Consider the following 23,341-nt stretch of genomic DNA (forward strand, 5'->3'; position numbering starts at 1 on the left):
GGTTACACTAGGTACTACACATAGGCATCTATCTCAAGGTCATCTGCTCCTTGTGCCCCCATGTTCTGCTCTAAATTGTGCAGCAGGGTTTGGTTAAGACAGAAAAGCTTGTAGAACTCCTACGCCCTGTGGAAAGTCCCTGTAAGGTGGGAACCCTTCAGGGTAATCTCTCCTTAACACCTCATGTTGTTAAAATCTTAATCATAGAGAGAATACTCATTTCAGGCTACCTGCCTAGCAAGAAGTAAGTCAATCACTGTGTTAGAAATAAATTCTGTTCTGCCTACATGGTCAGGTTTTTTTAATTGTACCAAGATTTTAAAGTTCCCCGGTAATGAGGGAGGAAAGGAAGGGTATTTGATAGTTCCTAACTTTGTTTTATCTCTATTCTATCCTCCTTTCTATCTTGATTTCGAACAGGACTTGGTCTCCTCCCCTGTTTAAAATCTTAAGAGTAAATTCTCTGAACTTACCAGTGCTTCATTTCATTCAGTAAGAAAAGTAATACCGGTGTCTGTGCCAACTTCCAATAAATCTAAATAAAATCTTTCTAATAAATCTAAATGCCATCACTTTTAGAGAGATGATAATCTTGACTTCACATAGAATTGTTTTTCAGTGCTCAAATAAGCTGCTAAACAACATCTATGATCTGTTCCAGAGATGCTGCAGTGATTACCAGCAAAGCCTGGTCTGACCAGTAAGGTGTAGCAAAAGGGTATTTTATGAGTTTACATTGTGGAATGGAGCTGCAGCTGCAGAGGCCTGTCAAATATTCAAAAAGCAGCAAGGGCAGCTTTGAGTAAGTAAAAAAAGGATATTGGAAATTAATTCCAGAAAACACAACACATTCCCAGTGAAATTGGCAAGAAGATGGGAAAGGAATAGCCAGGAAGGAACTGAGCAACAGCTGAAAATGAGAGAGAAAGAGGGAGAGAGAGATCTGGGGGGAAAAAAAAGGTTTTTTAGTCAAACTCTGCTATCTTTGGCTGACGGGGACTCTTCGCTACAGATCTCCATGGCAGCCTGGGGAGTGCCAAAGAATTCAAAGAAAACAAGAGCTGGGATCTCTTGCTTAAGTTCTCCCTGAGAGTCAGTCAGGTGATGGAAATAAAAAACTCTGTTATGTGTCTGACCCAGGTTCTTACAAGTTGGACTGCAGCAAAGGAAAAACAAGCACATGGAAAATGGAAAAATTAGATGAGATGTCGACTTTTCTCTTTCTTTTCCGTTGTGATTTGTTCCCTTTACCCATTTCTCTTCCTTACTGCATTCTGGTACACACAGGGATAAAGTAAAACACTGGCACATCAAAGGGAATACAGGACAAGATCTGTGGTTGTTACACTTTCTTTTGTTTTCCTTCACCTCTTCTTACCTCAGTTTTTTCCCTCCCTGAACTCTACAATTGGAGCAGAAGTGGATACTCCTGAACCTACTAGAAGGGAGGAAATCAATAAAGAACTAAAATTAACCCCACCTCAAAATGATAATTGGGACCCTTGTAGCATTGGTAGGATCCACTGAATCCATAGAGATACCAGTCATGTTACCAAGGCAGTTTTTGGACTGAATGCATTTTACAGCTGCTGTCCTAGAATCAGTGAAAAAATTAATCACTCTTCACCCTTCCAAATGTGAGAGAAGCAGAGTAAGACCTAAGCTAGTGTGACCTTTGCAAAGGGGACACACAAAACCTGTGTCTATTACAGGCATCCTGTCAAGAGGCTGTGTGCTCTAGTCCTGAAAGTCATACCTTTATTTTCTGCTGTAATAGCAGTAATGATCTCAAGAAGGCCAAAGACACTGATAAACAGCAGCCTGAAGGAACTCTGCCTTGCAATTCAAAGGCTCAACAGTTGAAAATTGATTGTCTTACCCAGCATTCTCCTCATGGCCAGCTCTCAGAGAAGGTACTGTGTTTTTGTTTGTCTCGGCATATTTGATTTCAACTGTGAATCTCTGGAGAAGAGGAACAGCATCCTGTGAACCTATGGACAGCTCCAGCAAGCAAGAATCCAAGCTCCCAGGCAGGATGGGGCTTTGCAGGCTGAACTCACATCTATCTGGAAGTCTACTGGTGTTCAGGAGGAAAATGGCCCCTGTGAAGAGAAAAAAAAAACCCAGAACAAAACAAGAGACACACAGCATGGATGGAAGAGACATAATACGAGGAAAATGAAACCAAAAAAAGCTTGAAGACATGTCCAACAGACCAAAAGGCAAAGACTTTGCCAGTCAGACAGCAGACAAGTGAAGCCAGCACTGGCTTGTATAGGATTGAATTTCCAAAGAAAAATGCAGACCCCGTAAATAAAAGCAGCTTATCCCAAAATGGGGAGACAGGAAATAAGTGTATAAAGGGGCTGGCTCCTTAGAGGGTACATTCATACAAAACCGAGGCAGCACACATGCATTACAAGGTAATTTCTCATTGACTCTTGGGCACTGACTGTGCCTTTGGGAGCCTCGCACCAGAAGCAGCACATGGTGGCACTTCTAGTGACATGGGCCTGAGCCCTCAGCCTGCTGACTCCTGCTGCAGCCAGGATCCATTCAAGGGGAACTGTAGCTCTGCCTACCTTCAACATATCCATGGGAGGAACTGTTTTCCAGAAGCATCTGCTGCCTCTCCTGGGATGCCAGGACACCAATGGAAGATAACACCCAGTCTGGCTTTCCAAAACTGTCTGTGGACGTCACCCATGAACAGCTTGAGCCGATGACACAAGAGGTTTCTGTTGTGAGAAACCAAAGGTTTCAGTGAGGCCTATCCCAGCTCAAGGGGCACATGAGTAACTGAATGTACAGTGTATGGGGGCTGTATCTCCCAAGAAATAGAAGAATTGAAGAGAAAAAGAAAATTTTGTCCTGAGCTATAGCAACAGAATCTATCCCAGAGCAGGTCAAGGAACATATAAGAATGAAAAACTCACCTGCAAATTCTTGGCAGAATGTCAGTCATTCCTCCCACTGGTATCAACAATGAATTTATATCAGTTGAAGGTCTAGACCACAAGTATTCAAAGTCCCAAATGAAAGTAATACTAATAATATCAACAAGGATATTGAAACTGTATGGATTTAGCATTTTGGCAGAAAGAAAGAACTGATACTTTGAGGGCAACCCTCTCCTAGCAATAGAAAGAGCCTGACAGGGTCTCAAGCAAAATAGATGAGCAATGCAAGCTTTACACATTTTTTTATTTTTGTCTTTTTAAAATAGTTTTACTTTCCTCTAGCAGGACAGATAAGAATACCTTCTTAACGAACTCCAGAATTCGCTCGCAGTACTAAAAACACTAGATCATCTTGGCCAGAATTTTTCATGATCAGCATATTATAAACCAGACAAGAAGTAATTCACTGTTCTCTCATCAATCTAATATAAACTCCCTAAAGGGATGTTAGCTACACAAAGCTCTCCCACACAGAGTGGAGCTGAATAGAGCTGATATTAATTTGCATGATATTTTATTTTCAGTAGTAATAATAATATTACAATAATAACTGGAGTGTCCCCAGGCCAAGTAAGAAATATTAAGAGACTAAACATTCATGTTGAGGAACCTGATGTTCAGAGGGTATTTAAACCTTGCAAATACAAATGACACAAAGATATGCCTTTTGTAGTCCTATTCCTGTGGAGGAGAACAAGCAGGTAGGAAGGACAGAATTAAGGTGAGAGATATAACAAGGAAGTGTGGCTGCACAGGTATGGCAAAAATAAAAACATAAGAGCCTCCAGAAGATTGCCTATATTTCAACTAATGTGACAACAAAAGCAGACAAGCTTTCTCCTAATTATTGAAGTTAATTCTAACTTCATTTTTATAAAACATCATCCAGTAAGCAGGGGAAAAATAAACACAGATGCTACAGAGTTGCACATAACTTTGGGTTGGCATAGAATGTGGTCTCCCGCCCAAACACTTCTCCTCCCTTGCTTTGGATATTCCCCAACTCTTTCTGGACTGCTCATACTGGAGTTTGCTGCCTCTCTCAAACTGACACCTGGGCCAACCATCCAAATGCCTTCCTTGCCCAGTTCATGAAATGCATACAGCTTAGGAAAGGCCTGGGCACTGTTCAGCCCACCATTTTTACATGGAAGCCACAAGCAGATGAACTGGCAAACTGTGTATGCCTGTGTGTATGCAATGCTAGATACCAGCAGCACACAGGAATGAGGACTCCTGGCTCTGTTGGATCTAGGGAGAAATGTCTGTGCACAGCTCTGGGCTATGGTTTGATGATCCAATAAAAAAACTTTAGGGATCTCAGTAGCTCAGAAACTCCACAGATATGTGAAACAAAGCAGAGTCCTGACCCAAACCTATTGTGCTGTTTCAAATTTATTGAAAGGTTAACTCAGTACCTACAGACTTATTGTGAGTAGAAATAATATTTTTATCAGATAATTTTTTTTAGTTGGTGGTTAAACCCAGAAAGCAATTTCTCTCACAAGAGAATAACAGTGAAAGAGACCAAAGTGAAAGCTCAGGAAAGAAAAATTTCCTTTCTCAAGTAGACAGTTACTTGAAACTACTGTTTATGACAAAATCATTTCATCAAACCTTACTAATCAAACCTCAGCTTGCAATGGCAAGGACTGTACCAATGCAGACTTAGTCCTTTGGGTGTGTCTTACATGACAAGGTGGTTCCCAGCTGAGATAGGTGAACACAACTTTTCCCTTGAAAAGCACCTAATTCCCAGTTCTCTGAGCTTTATAATGTCTGTCTGCCACAACCTGACACTGAAGAAATCTGAATACCTGTAAGAGTCTGAAACTGATCTGGAAAGTTTTTGACATCCAGTAGAAAAAAGACTGTTTTCTCTGGGAAGAGATTATATGCATTCCATTGTGATGGATTAACAATAAGCTGGTTTTTAGCACAAATCACAGAGTAAGAGAACTGGGTACACTCGTGGTTACAGTGAAAGAAACACTGAAAACTGAAACCTCTAACACCACTAATGTACCACCTTACAGGTGTTTCTCATCCAGCTTTACTTATGAACTTGTAGAACCTCAAGTACAAGTCAGGAAAAGGAAGAAGATGACAAATTAAAAGGGAAAAAAAAAAGGTATAATAGAGAAATAGATCTGTATTACTACAATCAGCAAAGAACATATTTTAAGATATTACAAAAATGCTCCAAAGATTGGATTGAAAAAAGCTCATGGACAGTCCAGGGTTTGTCAGAAAGGACTTTAAAGAATTAGATACCATCTGGAGGAGGTTACTGTAAGGAACATTCATTTGGCAAGGCTACGTCACCTTGCCACCCCTGGGAGGAATGTGTGCCTTTTCTGACACCCAGAGGCCTTTCTTTATTGTTTAGCATCTTCATTAACAACCTGAACAAGGAGACAGAGTGCACCCTCAGCAAGTTCACAGAGGTTGCAAAAGAGAGGAGCAGCTGACACACCACAGGGCTGTGTTGCCACGAAGAGCAGCCTCAGCAGGCTGGGGATATCAATGGGCTTTTCCTTGAAGGAAAAGCCCAGTGCTGCACCTCGAGGGGATAAGCCCGTGCAGCAGTATGTGCTGGGGGCTGAGTGGCTGGACAGCAGCCAAAGAGAAGGGCTTGGAGAGTGTGGTGAACAGCAAGCTCTGTGTGAGCAAGGAATGCATCCGTGCAACAAAGGCAGCCAACAGCTTTCTGGGCAGCATCAGGAAGAGCACTGCCAGTAGATCAAGAGAGGTGATCCTTCCTCTCTATTCAGCATTGGTGAGACCACAGCTGGAGATCTGTGCTCAACTCTGGGCTCCTTAATGCAAGAGACATACTGACCTACAGGAACAAGTCCAGCACAGGTCCTGACTGAGGGACTGGAGCATCTTACATAAGAGGAGAGGCTGGCACAGCTGGGATTGTTAAGTCTGTGGAAAAGTATGATCAGGGGGATTTTATCAATGTGTACAAACACTTTGATGACAGAGAATGAAGCGGAAGCTAGGAATTCTCAGTAGTGTCCAATGACAGGACAAGAGGCAGTGAACACATGTTAAAATACCTCACAGCTCACTTGGTTTTCACAATGCCTTGAAAACAAAAGTCCATTTGGAAAAAAGCTTCATTCAGTATAAAAAAAAAATGAAATTGTTCTATAGTAGTGGGAAAGCAGCTCTACGAATTAGCTTTTATTTCAAGAACGCCCAGTCTCAAATCTGGTGGATTTCAGTGTGCTGATCGACATGGTTGTATTTTTCTTTCCTTTTTCTTTCTTTTCCCTTTTCCTGCCGTGTTGGGGATTTTTTTGGTTTATTGAGGGGGGAGGCAGTAAGTTTCTTCTGTGGAGGGTTGTTTCGGGTTCTTTGTGGTTTGGTTTGCTTGCTAGGTTTTGGGTTTGGTGGGGGTTTTTGTTTTGGTTTAATACAGAAATAAGGAATTCCTTTCAGTTTACACTGGCCTTTCTGAGTCATTGCTCTAGTTCCAGTCAGAAATACAGTGCCATAGCTTTCTGGTAAGAGGTGCTTGTGACTGCCAGAACCTATCTTACACCTAGATTCTGAAGGAGAAATAAGGAGGATGTAAGGAAGAGGATGTGTGGTACCTGGTGTAGAAGGCTGATGTAATGAAACCATCCTATTTTTTGTCAGGGAGAGCTTCTGAGTTCGATTTGGTGAAGAAGAGTTTTCTTCATGTGCTCCAGAGCAGAAGGCAACAGCTATAACAAAATAAAAAGAGGAAGGGATGTGTTTGATGTTGCTTTACAAAACTCTGCTCCCATGTTATAAAGCATGTGCATATATATTACAAAGCCCTGCTACATCACTCTCACCTTCATTGCAGTGCATTGGGGCAGTACCATCCTGATGTCTCCAGAACAATTCATACCAACAGCAGCTCTTTTATTTATTTAACCTGTGCATGTGAAAATACACAAGTCCTGAGCTAAGCTTGCAATAGTTTGTGTCTAAGATTATCTCTGGTCTTTTCTAGAAGTCATAAACAAGTTGGCAAAAACAAACATATTTGTTGCCAAAAGGTGTTCACAGGCAGAAAGCAAAATTAATTACTTTCAAACCTTGGCCATTTGGGTTATGAGTTCAGCAATATAAAAATGTCAAATCATGTCAGAGGGGACAGGAATCTTATTCACATGAATAAGAATTCACTTGCATCAATATCTATAAAAAGAAAAACCCCTCAAACTTGAACATATGTCCATATGTTCACTCACTATTCCATATAAGTTTTCAGAAATATCTGCTCTGATTTTGAATTGCTGTTACAATTTTAATTTTAGTATATATGACAATGCATCACACAGTGAGTAAAATGCTGTGAAATGTTTCATAGCACGAAAATGCTGCATCCTTCCATTTTTTACTATGTTACTAAAGACAGTAGTAATTCAAGGGGTTCCAAGGAAGAGCAATTTTAGAACAGAACAGCATTATGCTGCAGCAGACACATGCTCTACTGGTGACAGATTTGGGGTCTCCACAGATGAATTGTCAAACGCTATATTTTTTTCCTGTTTCCAAATATTTAGGGACATTAAAATAGGAAAAGTTGACTTTGCACTGCATATATGACACAGGCACTCCCCTGATAAGCAAGGTATCTTCAATAACAGGATGAAATCCTCAGAAAGAATGGGAATTACGTGGCCAAAGTTTAGCCAGCCTTATGAAAAATCCATGCTAATAAAAAATCATATATTGCAAACAAATCTATTTCATTATATGAAAAGAAATTCTGCTATGTAAAGGGCATTTGACAACTGAAGTCTGCTCCTCCCAACTTATGTTCTGTATCTTTTGAGATACTGCTCAGTTTTCTATCTCCCAGTCTTCACTCAGCACTGCTATAGCTTCAGTATTTACTTCCCTCAGGGTTTTATGTAAAGTCTGTTCCACCCCCTCGTCTCCTCACACACTCCAAGCTGCTTGTATACTTTGGAAATAGCCTGAGTATCATGGGACCCACAAACATAGCACAGTCATAGCAGAAGTTCTGCTAGAGACAATTTTCCTGATACAACTAAAACTTACACAAAATATTTGACTCAGTCACACCCCCACCCCCCTCCCCTAGAAGCACCTTTGGGATGTTCCTCTTGTTTTTCATTAACAAGCACAAGATCCAGTGGCATATTACCAGCAAAGAAGCCCTAAGCTACTTGAAACATGAATTTACTCCCTCAGTGTGGAAAATACCTCCATTGACATTGGTGATAGTTGAGACAAATAAGATACAAAACAATGGTAACACCCTACTCAATTTGGCAAAAAACTGCAAGAGTTCATTCTAATGAGTGTAACAACCATATTTACCTGTCCTGGGAAGATGCCACTTACCTAACTGGACATCTGAGAGGAAGGAAGGGCAGTCATTACAGCCAAATTCACTGACAAAGTATACTTGGACAGAGGAGCCTAGACTCAGTGATAGACAATGCACCCACAGAAATAGGTCCCCATTAATTAATTTCATCAGAGCAAAGAATGTCTGGCTATGGCTGAGCAGAAGAAGACTCACAGTAGCAGCTTAGCAGCCTCTAGTCCAGCATATGCTCTTACTTTATGTCCCAATTATTTTTCATTCTAATTTTTTCAACTTCTTTGATTGAATTGAAAAATCTAGCATACATAGTCGCTAAGATGCTTCTGATAATCCCACATCATGTCCTGTCACACATATTTGCATGTAATTTTTGTATTACATAAATTTTAGCCTGAAAAAAATAATAATGACTATTACTTTTCACCTCTATGATTTCTCTACCTTGATCAGCAAAAGTCAATTGTTAAGTGAAAAGAAATATAAAATGGAGAGGAAGGAGATTAATGATTTTAAGCTAAGTCTGTAATTAAGGAACATAAAATGATCAGGAAGAAACAGTGTAACATATTCAACTGACGCAGGAAAAAGATGGGATCTTTTAACAGCACATCACAAATCCATCTCTTTTTCAGTAAAATAAGAAACCTCCAGTGCTGAGAAGGTACTTCCATTTCTTTCACTATCTTACAAAAAAAAAAAGCAATAAGATAGCTGCAGGGGTGATTTTTATCCTGCACCCTGCTGTTACCTTGCAGAAGAGAAGAAAATTCCAGAAAATACTTATAGAACTCCTGATGGGAAATCAATTCTAGATCAGCCAAGGCATCTTTCTGACAAAACAGGAATTTCCTTTAGAGCACTTTCTAGTTGTATTCTCCATCTAATGTCAAAATAGCCACTTAATGTTTCTCACTGTTTCTCTGAGAAGATTAATATACAGACTAATACCTCGGTCAGAAAGTCACACTAAGCCTGAAGAAGACTCTTTGCTTGCTATGCTAAAAATTCAAGCATTTTTTAATGATCCTAAAACTTCCACTTTCAGCTCAATAAATAGTCTCTCTTGTTCATGAGCGTTTACAGCCTGAAGCTATTAACCTTGCTCTTTGAAAATATCACTGGGATCTCCTATTGCTTGTTATTAATCTCTCTTATTCTTTGCTCATTAGTTGGTTCTACCCCAAGTCCCTTGCTAACTTCATCACTCTTGTTGTACTCTGTCTGGACAGATTGCAGGTAATGGTCAAAAAGGAGCAACACAACAAAATACAAGTTTCCCAAGGCTTACAAGGTGCTACTTCAGAATTTTCTAGAGGCCTCTCCAGTTTTTCAGGGAAAAAGGCAGAAAGGCAGACATCAGTGCACACTAATGTCATGCTATGCAGAATGGCCATTCTCTCTCTCCTGAGATCTCCCTGTTAATCCATGCACCAATCTCATAAGACATTTTGGCCAAAATAAATTATTGTAGCTGATTGTCTACCATGACATCAAGTGTCCTGTGACATATTTCCTTCTACGACATGTATTCCCAACCTCTACTGTAGTTCTCTTTGAGATACCTAATTCCATGGGTGAGTTCCATTGAACACTGCCTTTTTTTTCCTGCCTTAATCTGTAAGTTATCAGCAGATCAGCAGTACAGTTTTAATGTTGTCTTCTGACTTATTCTTAAACTCCTAAATAGAACATAACCCAGAACTTACATTTACAGGAAACTTACGGGTAGAGTTAATTGACAATAATTCTGGTTGATACTTGTGTTTTAAACCAAAAACATGACACAGCAATTTGCACCAGACACTCACTTAAATACACATGTGGAGTTATCAATTTAAGAATGTGACTGAAGGTACAATGTCCTACAGGACTTTTGTCACACTGGTAAATGCATTTGACAAACTGATGCTTCAACAAGATGGCTCTTCAAATAAGCCCTTTAGATTGACAAGTATTTATAAACCCTCTTCTAGCTCTTTGATCCTATATATATTATTATGGTATTTTTACTCAGACTGATGTTAAGGCAGCAATCTTCATATTACCAAGCAGTCCTACTTTGCAGGAGTAGAGCAGATGTAATTAAGTATTGTCATCCAGCTTATTCCATTTACCCTTTTAAAGTACTAATGCAGCATTAGTTTTCTTCCAGTTCTGCAGAATTTCCTCAGTATCCTGACACACTTGTTGTAAATATCAACACATGGAAGTGTTTCAAAGTTTCTTAACTAGTTCTTTCAAAATTCTTGAACACAAGCTGTCTCAACCAGTTGTTTTACAAAGTAGGCATTTTAATAACAGTTTTTTTCACAATATTTTTTCATTGTTAAGAAAGCCATTGCACAATTTCTATGTGACAGTGAAAAATCAATTGTTTTATTTTTTCCTAGAATACTAATGTTTACTGAATAATCTTTCTTTGTGTCTCTATTATTGACAAACCTACCACACACATTTATGACAGATTCACATAATTGCTAAAATATTTTTGCTACTAATGTACTTGGAAAATTTCCTTAGACTTCCTGCTGATTTCTTCTTAATTTCTTTTGCTTTTTTTAATCTATAGCTAAACTTTGAACTTTTCAACTTCCTTCTAGTGCAAGCAATGTAGTATTTTCCTTATTTTTTATAACAGCATAGCCTCCCCTGTCAGCTATAGGCTTGTAGCTTTCTAGTTGTTTAAACAAGCAACTCAATTATTATCTGAATCTTTCTGTCCATGAACTTTCTTTCAGCTGAGCACTTTCCTTTGGCACTGTTTTAAATTCTCAGAGATTTAGCTCTTCTGGAACTATCAAGATATACCACTTTCAGATGTTATTTAGGCACAGAAGTCCCTTTATTTGAATACCTCATCTGAGGTACACATCAGATCACTTAAGATTTTTATTCTATTTCCAAGAAAGGTGTACTCAAGCCACAACCACTTCCTCTTGTTGAACATCTGAGTTTGGTTCTGAACTCAATTCTTACCTCAATCCTTTATCTGCTTAGAATGGATGGAAGGTATTATCCTAACAAGTGACAATGGAATTCATTCTGATAGTGTCATCTATTCAATGTCTGCAAATCTGCTCCCACGCTAGCAGAATGAAACCACCAATATGCCACTTTTGTTGATGGCTTCACATGCACATGCACACGCAAGGAAAAAAAACTACTTTTTTCCCTCCCCTTATACACAACAGGCTAGTCATTATCTTATCCAGATCTTTAGTTGAGTTTGACAGTGTATAACAATCATCAGCAATCCCATTGACATTTAGTTTAGGTATTAATTGACTTTCAAGATCATTTTGTTCAATGGCTGGGGAAAGAGGCAATGTCATTTTACATACAACACTGTTCCAAATTTACTTCTGTCCTTTGAATTACAGGAATTCTTCCTCCTAGCTTGAGAAAATCCAGTTTATCATCACTGTAGGTTTAGAAGTTATTAATTGCATTTCACTGCTACTTGCTTACTAGCCAGCCTCATCACGTTGATCACAGGCAGTTGGAGAACTCCTCTTTTAGTCCTTAGGGTCTTGTTTAATTTTATTCTCAATATCTTGCCTCTCTGTTAAGCAAGTGTTTTTATTTTTTCCTTTTCTATCATTTCCCTTGGCTGTTAATTTAACCATGTGAAAAAGTCTGTCCTAACAAGTCTGGAAGTTTGCTTCCTCTCCAGTGAGCTGGAGGCCAGTCAAACTGCACAATCTCTTCTCACTGGAGAATATAGACATGCACTTCATTGACCCGAGTCTTATACAACTTATCTGACTAGAAGAATACTTGAAGACCTTTATTTATTTGGTCTGTTTTTAACTTTCTTCCTGCTTTATATGCAGAACATGAATAGTATCTAAGAACATACCTTGTCCATCCTTCTTTGGCACCATTACAAAATTTCTAAAAGTTAGTTGTATTCTGCAAAACTAAACCAAGTCACTTATGCTATGGACTATACTTGGTAGCTGCCTTGGTAGATATTTTCTTCAGAGAACTTTCTCAGATGCTGCAATCCCAAGAGATAGAGCACCACCTCCTTGCCCACCTGCTGACTAGAATCTTCCATGAGGGGTGGTAAGTGAATCCATCCAAAGGGATTTTCACAACCAGTAAGTCCCTGTTATAATTTTCACTTGGATTGCCAAAGATTATCTACAGTTTCCATGATATACTGAATGACTAGACACTTAGGGTTGTATGAAATTCCTCCAGTCCCCTCTCCTGCTGTTCACAGCAAGCTACTTCCTGGCTGCCCCTGGATACACAAAATGCTGCTTTGTCTCACATTTCCTCGCTTTCTTTATTCGGTCACTCAGTGGCCAGTTCCTTCCCTGGATAGTGGTGTTTCCTGAATCATTTTGTGCAACCACTCTTTATTCTCCCCAACACTTTGTAGAGTGCATCCTCATCCCTTCATGCATCAAATACTTGTTTCTAACAAAATCACTCTGTCTCCCTTCAAAAGCAAAGATTTGTGAAGCTCTGGCACTAAGTACAGTACATTGCAGGTTTCCACCCTTGTGCTACAGCCACTAGACAGAACTCACCCAGAAAAAATTTTGCCCATGCCATCTGTATTTTTCTCACAAACCTCACCTATTGAATAGGACGCAAGGTGAAATTCCTGGGTCCGCCTCTCAATACTTCCCTAACTTGGCATATTGCCTTTGAATAGCAACTTGCTAGTTATGATTTCTTACTCAGTTTTCAGTGTATATCTAAACCTCCTAAATTAGATTTGAATTACTATTTTAATTACTATTGAGAAATAGGATGCCAAAACCACTTCTTGAAATCCAAAAATACGGCATCTACTTCATCCTGCTGGTTGTGTGTTGTACACACGCACATACTTATGTGTGCACATATTGCCACATTAACTTGGAAAGATTTCTCTTTTTATAGCTAAGCTGCTCAATACTCAAATGTCTATTTTTATAACAGTAACTGTTCACTACTCATTACCACTACAGGTAATAAGGGCTGGATTTTGCACTGTGTCTCACCTCTTTTTAGGCTGCCCAGAGTCAATCATGTGCTGCACAACAGCACAAAGGTTTTCTAAGGATAATTGAGATGTAGTGTTTGGAACTTCATTTTGCTCCACTTATTTTCTCTCCTCTGTTCAGGCTGGGGTGAGTGGTAGAAGAAGCACCTACTGCCCTCCTGCTACCTGTGTCCAGATTTGATCCTGACAGCTATCACAGGCTGTATCAATGTCAGTTCTGAAAAAGAGGGATTTCTCCATATCACCTACAGCTTCACTGTCAATCAACTTCTGTTCTTCTTGGTAGGATTCCATTGCCATTACTACAGACTTGCATCTGAAAATTGGACATTGCTGGGATGACATCATGTATAAGGCACACCTTTGTCAGGGACAGCAGAATTCCACATCCTGAACTCTTAATCTGGTACCTCTTCCTCCCTTCCTCCTCCACTCACATTAACGGGGGAAAAAAATTCATTTAAGAGATGCATAACTGTGCTTTCCCTGAAAGGAATACGGATTTTCTTGGGTTCTTGAAAACTGACCAAAAACAGAAATGGGAAATAGAAGAAAAGTAAAAAGAAAAAAATCAAAAGTGTTAAATGAACCAAAACCATGAAATTCTTTGATTCTTCAAGAACTTTTCTTTCCTTTCCAAACCTCAAAATACTTTTTCATTTTTCTGCAATAAAAATACTATCCATTCTTAAGGAAAATTTTCCTTTCTCATTGGTTAAATGTTTTAGATTAACTTTCAATATTTTCAGTCTTGTTCACATCAGGCCACACTGGCTGTTGCCAAAATCAGAAGGATGACAAGATGGGAAGAGTGGAAGGACTCAAGCCTTTCAATCTGCCTTTGTCATTTGAGAAAAGAGATAAGAAATTTCACCCTAAGACACCTGTTTTACAGCAAATTGCCAAAGACCCATCCTCCCAGAGAGAATGGAACTTAGATGACTGACTTACATTATGTATTACACTGAAATGAATAAAATGTAAGGGAATGTGTCCAATTCCTAATGAAGCACTTCAAGCAGCTACAAATAACCAAGAATACACAATTGAAATACATTTTACCTTCCAAGGGAACAGCACTTCCAAACTGATGTGCTCTTGCACATAAATGTAGAGGAAGAAATGTAATTGGTTTATTCCTTTAGAACAGCACTTTAGGGTTTTTCAATTGCAGCTTAAAAGGAGGCATGCATGAATTCACACATGCAGGGGTGACAGGCACAATAGAAGGTGAAGGAAGATATGAAGCCTGTGGATGCAGAGACAAAAGCAGAAGGGATGGGATCCCTCAAAAGGTTACCTGAAGCCTCACTCTCTGCTGATGATAGCAAAATGCTGAGTGACCATTTTCTCATGGTATGTTTTTGTATGGAAATGTCAGTTCCATTACTTAATAGGAAATACTACTATCTTCCAAATAATCAAGTGGAAAATATTACATCATTTTGTTAAGGTTGAAGCATGTCATCTTCACTCTGTAATATGCTCTGAGTTTAGAGTTAACATTAATACAGTAAAACGATATCTAGCTAAAGGAAAATAACATTCTCAAAACAGACTGCCATACTGAATGACTACTTTTAATAAAGTCAATGCAACAATTTGTTTTGTGAAAAATGTTACGATTATGAGTCTTCATCATCATTAGAATGAAAAAAGATTTCTAAAATCAGTTTCCCATGAAAGAGAATATCTAGTTTTTAACAACCTCGTATGCTAAGATAAAAAAAAAAAAAAAAAATTCTGCAAGTTGCCCAGAGCAACCAGCAAAAATAGGTGAGAGAGAAATTGCTAGAGATCTGTCCTTCAGGAGATGCTCAGCTTCCAGCTTCAGGATGCCTCTGCACTCTGTCTCCCCACTCTTCAACTTACACGTAACAGCACTGCAACATTTCACAGAAAAAGAGGAATTGTGTGCCAGCAAGAAAGTGAAAGAAATATGATTTTCAGATCCAGGTCTTGATTAAATTATTACAATGAATATGCAATTGATCCTGCAGAATTAAGTTTAGTAAAAATAAAATTATTTTCAATTACTTGATTTCACACAACATAAGTGGAGAGGACAAAAGTGACTTTATTCTGTCCTTGAGCTCCATTGATCTTCGAGGTTACTTAATGTCCCTTTCCATCCTTGTTTTACTGGTAAGAACCTCAGGAATGCTCAAAATGCATGCACTGCTTTAAGAATCCCTCAGGGGCTGCTTTGCTCACAGAGGCTATCCTAGCATAAAGGCACATTTCCTGCACTTCTTTTTCCTTGATCTACTTTTTACACAAGGATGACTGTCAACAGCTCTTCATCATCTAAGGATTCCCTTTTGAGTACTTAACCCTTGCACAGCAGTGCAGGACAGCTACAAGGATGCCCATTTATCATTAAAAGATTTTTTTTTTGGTACATTCCTTTGTCTGGTAACTCTTCCCAGACAGGAACAGAGGCTCTCAAGGTACAGCATTGTTGAGCAGACACTACTGAAGAGTCCCCATTCCCATCCTGCTATTAATGCTCTGAGCCACTGTGTGCAATAATACAGATGATGGGATCAAACTCTTGGGGAAGGTGCTTTTAGCAAAAAAAAGGAAAAGTGTGAAGCAAAGACTTTGTTGCTGTTGTCCTATCAGCTCTCCTGGTTCACCTGGACAAGGAACCAACTAGCGCAGCCAACACTAATTTCCTTCTCCAGGTCTTTTGGTCAATAAAACCTACAAGCTTTTCTCCAACATTCAATTTCTGATGAATCTGTTTGGACATTACTGAAGGATCAGAAACTAATTTGTATGTAGCAGATAAATCCATCCATTTTGTATCAGAAACATCATCATCTCCTAGTTTCATTAAGACTTAATAAAATCCACTCACTGCTGAAGAACAGAAACAAAGAGGGAAGAAGAACAAAGAGTTATACCACCCCTATAGAAAGAACAAAGACTGAAAGAGCCTGCTAATTATTTGCTTCTACTCATCTTTATTTAATCACTCCAGAGACTGACCCAGAGATGATGTTCATCTCAATCCAAGGAGGAACAACTGATTATGACGGATCTAAATAAACCTAGCAAACGCATAACTCATAGGTATTGCAATTCAACATTAAACAAATAAATTAATCAAACCCAAGAAACCCCTTCCCTTCCCTTCCCAAAAACAACTTTAAAACAAAAAAGAAGCCAACAGCCCACCCATCCACACTCAGCTCGGGCAGAGTGGTTAATAAATGGGGAGGAGATGTAGAGCTGCCAGATACTTGATTTTTTTCTTAGGAGACTGTGGAAAATGCTGTTAAACTATCAACTCTCTAACAATACTTAAATGGTCACACCTGATGTTGTGCTGGTACATGAACTTCTGTAAAGAAGGCAGAAAATCTTGCAATGGGAAAAGCTCACAGCTACAGTCCTCCTGACAGTACTGAAATGTAGTCTGGTATCAGAAGCACGATGTGTGATTTAAAGTACTGATCTGAGTATGAAAGTGTAAGAATGAGGCTTAAAACTCTTATCATAACAATAACACAAATACCTTTGAGGAAAAAAACATCCACAGGAGGAGTCAGCAGTATGTACAGACCATGGGGTGTAGAATGAGAGACATGCTAGAACCATGACATTATTGATTGTCTTTGGTCTGATTCGAATAGAGATCTTTTAAGAAATGGTACCTATTATTACTGAGCTAGTCTGATTAATTTGTTTTCTGTAGTGAAGTTTCATATTATTAAGAGAGCAAAACACTGTAAACTACATTTTGATTACTATAGTTATATCTACACTCTCATTTTAGTTAATTAATTTGAACAATAATTTCAAATGTGCCAAGGTTAGTTGAACAAATAACAACTATTTTGACATGATAGTTATTGCAATATATCATTCATGACTTACCAATTCAAACTCACAAAACAAAGGAGAATGCAGTTGTTACTGCCTATACTTCATGTCTTTACCTCTGAAGAAAAATGAACTGGGAAGCAGTTAAAATATTAATGTGCTGGGAAACCAGAACAGCAAGACTTCACTAAGAATGTCACTCAGTTCCCCAGTTAGCAGAAGTGAGTATCAGAATTCTAAAGACACAGTCAATAGCAAACTTTAAAGGGCAGCAACTGTACAATCGGATTAAAAGCAGGTGTCCAGAATTTTTAAGAGATCATTTGGCACCAAAAAAGACAAAATAAACTCAAGGACAACCAGATTTGTTTTTCTTGTGGCATCTAGAATGCTAAATACATTGTAATACTTGGTGATCCAGACTGTCAATCAGTAGCTGCCAACAAAAACATTTGTCAGCCCCAGAAATAGCCCCCAACTGAGCTGGAAGGGGTCAGGGGACAAAAAACTGTGTGAAACCAAAGTTCAAATAAGTTATTGGTGCAAATGAAGAATGAGGCAGATTCTCACACTGCTTTGCCAGGTCACTTTCCTGACTTTCCTGTATTCTACAAAGAACTGGTGTGTTATTAGTGAGAAGTTTTATTTGCATCGTTTGAAAAGAAAGAAAAATAGTAATAGTCAGTAGGGTTAGCTGCTAGTCATCTCTTTCATCTAAAAGCTTGCTACCTAGCACCAGGACAAAAATTAGCCTTTCATCAGCTCTTTCATGAAATTTCTCCTTTATCTCAGAGCTAGATTCATTGGCAAGCTTCCTACTCTTTCCCCCAACAGCAACTAGAGTTTGGATAGAATATCTGACTTCAAAATATTTCACCAAGGTACAGCTGCAAAGTTAACCTTTTCTGTCTATAAGGAGAAGCATACCAGAAAGGTAACACACCCTAGATAAAAAAATAAAGAATATTGGGCATTAAAGTTCAGGGGAAGAAGATGATGTGGGTAACAAGAAACTTGTTATCCAAACACATGTGTTTCTATAACCAGAAGAAGAATGTGAAAAGCAGCCAGTGTTACTGTTTTATTTATTTTTTCCCTCTTTCCTATCTGGTCACCCTCATGTGAAAATCACTCTGGGCTCTGTGACTTCAAAGCATAACATCTTGTACACAAGGAAAGATACCTTCGCCATTTGACATGTAATTTAATATTATGATAATGTTTTCTTTTAATGAAAGAGCAGAGGTTGTTTATTTGGAAGTTGGCTGCTGGCCACCTCTTTTTAAGCTATATGAGACTGTGGTCTCTTAGAGCTGTATGAAACATCTGTTATGAAATTCAGGATGGGAAGAGAAACTCTTAAGACCTGAAGAACTGGGTCCCAATCTCAGCTCTTCCATGGATTATTGACAGTCTAGGCATAGGCAGAAGCTCTGATCAATAATACACTCCACAGAGATAACACAGATAATTAGAATCAGGCTCTATCTAATGTAGAGGAAGCCAACTTCCCAGCTCACACCTCACATTCTTAGATAAGTAACAATGAAGAACTAGCACTGCAAATAAAGTTGCATAGAGAGAAGAAGAATAAACTCATATGAGAAAAGAGGCATACCCAACTGAATTGCATTCAAATATTTAAAACATTATTTCTCTTTTGGTTTTTGGGGGGAGTTGGGTTTTTTTGTGTTTTGGTTTTGGGGTTTGTTTGGTTGGTTTTTGTGGGTTGTTTTGTTGTTGTTGTGGTGTTTGTTTGGAGTTGCTTTGTTTTGATTTTAAGAACCTGGAGCAATGACCTCAGGTAATGCCCATTGTTTTAAGAATACATCACTGGAGTCCCAAAGTGAATAGTCTCCAACTGTCACAAGCTGTGCCATCCCGTTTTGCCAAGCAGAAGATATGATACCTGCTGGAAATTACAGAACATACCAGGAGTGTTAGTGGCAAAGTGTACTTAATAAAACTGCTGTATGATAGCACAGCTATGTTCTCATTCACAAGCAGGCACTCATCAGGATCTCATTTTCAGGCAGCCAAAGGCTGTAGCTGCTAGACCTTGGGAACCACATAAAGGAGTACAAGAGCTATGCCTTTTTAGAACAGCAGCATCTGCTTTTTGCCATACTGACTTCCTCAGAATTCTTTGTCTCAGAAGCCCTACCCACCACTCTTTAATTAACCCACTGGTGAGGGAAAAATACACCACACTGTAATTATGGTGGGCTTCCATACAAGAAGGCAGTATCTGAGTATGTATTGTTACTTGCAGCTCACACATTTCCTAGCCTTCACTTAGAGGTATCACTGAGCACACCTGTAAATATAACTATGTGTGGGTCAGCACTACTAGTGACTGAGATCCTATCACTTCTGCTTTTTGCAAAACAGAGAGTAACGAAAACATGTAGTTAGGCAGAGGCTAATTTTATTCATGTGATCAATTTTCTCTAACCCGTCTTGATGGTTTTTGCATTCAACATATAAACCAAGACTGAATAAAGGTTCTTCTGCTCATGCTGCTTCTGCTATTTCCTGTAATATGGTTATTTGACCCTGGGAAGGTAAGAGGCAGATCAGTGAACATCCAATTGAACTTGCATCTCAGAGGATGGGGATCAGCAAAACAAAAGCTCATCTTTTTCATTGTATTATGCCATTAGCACAGACATTAATGGAAAATATTGCTACTGGTATTAGATCCTAAGCCTGCTCTTTCTTTAGAAATCAGTCTAATAACTGAGTTACAGAGGAACAAAGAATGATGACCCTAATTTCTTTATTATCTTAAAAACCAAGGTAGCAGGCATGCTGCACAGTTAGTACTTAGTTTCCCTCCTGGTAGGACTGGTATATAGAACAATTTTCTATGAGATGTTTTAAACCAGTTTTTTAGAAATTAAGCAAAGAAATCTCCTTTCAGCATATTCCACTAAACAGGAAGAATCTTAGCTTGTGGGGTACTCTTACTTAAGCTTCCCAAAATTGTTTTCAGATGTCTAGAAAAATCAAGCTAGTGAAAAGAACTCATTCTATTATAATTACTTTTTCTTACTGCCACTATCAGAGCACGTCCTCTTACCTAATTTGACACTGCTGCAATACTACAGCAGTCCTCGCGACAATTCAAATCACTATTTAATTAAGCAACCATCTTTTTCAGGTGGAATGCTGCAACTGGCACATGAAAATGAAATCAGATTTAATCTTTGGCTCTGACACTTGGCCTGGGTCAGAAAACCCATCAGGCAGCTGTGCTCCATTGCCTCAGATTTGAGTTTAGTGTCTCAGCCAGCTCTTGCCCCTTTTTTTTTTTTTTTTTTAAATTTCAGCACTCTTGGCATAGGTTGAATGTTTTGTGGTCCTTTCTCATCTAAATTCTCATGACAGGACTGCCTGGATCTGTGGCACTTCGTACTCAGTAACCCAAGGGACTCAGTGGGTCCTGTAGTCCTCTGGTTTTTTTTGCAGAAGGCTTGGCTGCTCAAGTAAATCTGCTGTCAGTAAGTCACACACTTGAGGACTCCTTGCCTTGGCAGGCTACAGCACAATTACATAAGACCATGTAGTCTGGCACGAACACCAAACCAAACAGGGCCACGAAGAAATCAAGCTGTAAGGTTGCTTCAGCATTAGTGACACAGCTACACTTTGCAATTGTTCATATTTCCAAGCAATAGACAGTCAAGGTGTCCTCCTAGACACAGAACATATTCTCACTTCCTACAGAGCCAGCCCTCATCTGTAGGAGCCTTTCACCTCTCCACTGAAATCCAGTCTCAATTCCCACCCACAGATGACATTTTTGTGGCTTTCTCCCTCTGTTCTGGCTCCTTTGCACACTGCATTCACTCACAACCATCTCAGGATTAATTGACTTTCACTGAAGAAGCCTGTTAAATATAAAAGCTTTTGACCTCCAACCAGGTCTCCAAATAAATGAATTTGATGATTCATTTTGAGCATCATTATGATATTTCAGTGGAACTAAATGCTGGGATTTTGGATGCTATTTTCTTTAGCTAATTATATTTCTGCTAAGTCAGTTCACAGGACAGTAAGGATTGGGATTTATGCATATGAACTGATGTATTTAAGAGATTTACTGAAATGAATGACTGACAGCTTGTGGATAATTACCAGCTATTAGTTAATTTCAGATTTTATAATGAGCAAACTGCAACTTACAGGGTATTGCTTCCCTGCTGCTTGAAATATTGTGCAATATGTGGGAACAAAGAATCTAATTTAAAGAAAGCGATATCTTTCAAACACCAGAACTAAATTACATTTTTTCCCTGAAGGCTTCTGGGTTTTAAAGAACAAATAATACACAAAACATAGACCTATGCACTCTGCAGAGATTTTCTCTCTAAAAATTAGTAAGGAAATATTAGGAACAAACAAAGATATTACTAGGCCAAAACTAGTTTAAATTTTGTAAATTAAAATCTAACTATAGCCATGTCACAAAGAATATGGATCAATAAATCAAATAGGTTAATGTTGGTGTCTTAGATAATCAAATTCTGAAATCACCGAATGAATGCATCAGCTAATCAAATCAAATCACAAAGTTAACACACATAGAATTGCTTTTCATCAATCCTCCACCAGGAGATTGGAAGTGATGGCTGTTTTTCTTTGATCTGAAGCTGCACCTTGGTTCTGTTCTAGCACAGTGGTCATGGTGCAGCTGCTGTGGAACACAACATTCCAGGATGAATTTAAACTGTCAAACAAGTTTAAGAGAGAGCAGCAAGCTTTTTTTCTTGTATTACATTGTTGTTACACAGACTTACTCCTCTGGTCTTACTTCTGATGTTGTATACAAAACCCTGAACGTTTAATAGAAGTCATTATTGAAACAGGCCATTAGCTCACAGTACTAGCTCTGAATAACAATCCTTCACCTCCTCATGTGTTTCCAAAAGTCCTATCCAGTTCTCATTTACATGCAGGGAACTATTAACAACATTGTTTCCCACCACTTTAACCATTCTGACACTCCACATATTTCTGTAGGGTAATGAACAAGAAAGTTTCTATCCTTCAAGGTTAAACAAAGGGAAAATGAAACTTAGGTTTGGAGGGTTTTTCTTTGCCTTGAAAGCTTAGATGCAGATGACAGCAGCAAACAGTACAGCAGCTTGTGATGAAAAAGAACTAGAAATAAAATGAGATTTCTTTTCTATAGACAGAGAAGTGTCCAAATCACCTGGTCTATCTACAGGCCCTCTGTACACATATTGGGCAGAGAACAGTCTCTCTAAAAAAAGCAGTTCATCGCATGTCTGCCAGCTGTGGGTTAGTGACAGAATTGAATTCTCTCTGGACAGGCTAGGTGGGATGAAGTGTTTCTCAGTGTTTCAGGACTGAAATGTTTCACTGATATAGCCAAGGACAAGTGTCTTAACCTCCCAGCCAACAAAAGTGAACTGGAGATATTTTTCTGCTGATACAAGTGGTCAATCATGAGAAGGAGCCCTCTGCCTAATAAGCATAATTTTTCTTTGAAGAATAAAAATAAACAAAAATTTTCAATACTGCGATGGACTCCCACTTGCTAAGGGATTTAGGAACCTTGTTATATCAAATCCAGGGACAGCTAAGTGACTTTCGCACCCTAGAAAGAGATGGTGTGATCTAATTTTCTTGTAAGATCCTGCTTTTGGCTACATTAGCTAGAGTTTTAAAACACATCTAAAACAAACAAACCCATGGTACCTTGGCACTTGCCTGTCAAAGCTTGGCCTGGCTCTCCACAGAGAACCCCAATGACACTGTCAAAAGAGCCCACAGCACCATGAATGTGACTAAAGCATTATTCAGCTAGGGTGAACAGAAAATAATATCAAGGATGCTCTTTTTCTTCTTTCTTTGGAGTAAGAGTTGGACAGTACAGACAGCATGATCTTGATTTAAAAGGATCCCAGAATGTTCATAGCTACAACTCACAGCTGAACCATTGCTTTCCATTCCTTACCTAAATTCATACAGCCTACTAGCAGCTCTGAAAATAAATAAAACAACTTTCCAAAAATCTCATATGCATATTCACACACTTCTTAACCACTACCCCATCACTGCACTGAGAAAATGAGGGAAGTAGAGAAAGCCTCATCTGAATTAAGAGAGAATAAATTTTGCTCTCAACTTTTTCAGTATGTCATTTAATTCATGTAAATTAAAGTTTATCCAGAT

General features: G+C 38.8%; 1 protein-coding gene across 3 annotated transcripts in view; it reads right to left on the minus strand.

Moving 5' to 3' along the window:
• LTK (leukocyte receptor tyrosine kinase) overlaps positions 1 to 23,341 on the minus strand; it is a 95,041-nt gene that overhangs the window by 48,931 nt on the left and 22,769 nt on the right. Inside the window, exons 2-5 of one of the 3 annotated variants that reach the window (XM_054635358.2) lie at positions 6,794 to 6,876; positions 6,566 to 6,679; positions 2,583 to 2,738; positions 1,880 to 2,102 (exon numbers count right to left, since the gene is read on the minus strand). The exons of 1 other annotated variant lie outside the window; for it this stretch is intronic. In XM_054635358.2, coding sequence (XP_054491333.2) covers positions 1,880 to 2,102; positions 2,583 to 2,738; positions 6,566 to 6,679; positions 6,794 to 6,809 — 509 coding nt within the window. In that variant the 5' untranslated portion in view covers positions 6,810 to 6,876. The remainder of the gene's footprint in view (positions 1 to 1,879; positions 2,103 to 2,582; positions 2,739 to 6,565; positions 6,680 to 6,793; positions 6,877 to 23,341) is intronic. One more of the 3 variants, XM_077180171.1, reaches the window with a different exon arrangement.

This window comes from Agelaius phoeniceus, chromosome 6 (assembly GCF_051311805.1).
Source record: "Agelaius phoeniceus isolate bAgePho1 chromosome 6, bAgePho1.hap1, whole genome shotgun sequence".
NCBI classification, from domain to species: domain Eukaryota; kingdom Metazoa; phylum Chordata; class Aves; order Passeriformes; family Icteridae; genus Agelaius; species Agelaius phoeniceus.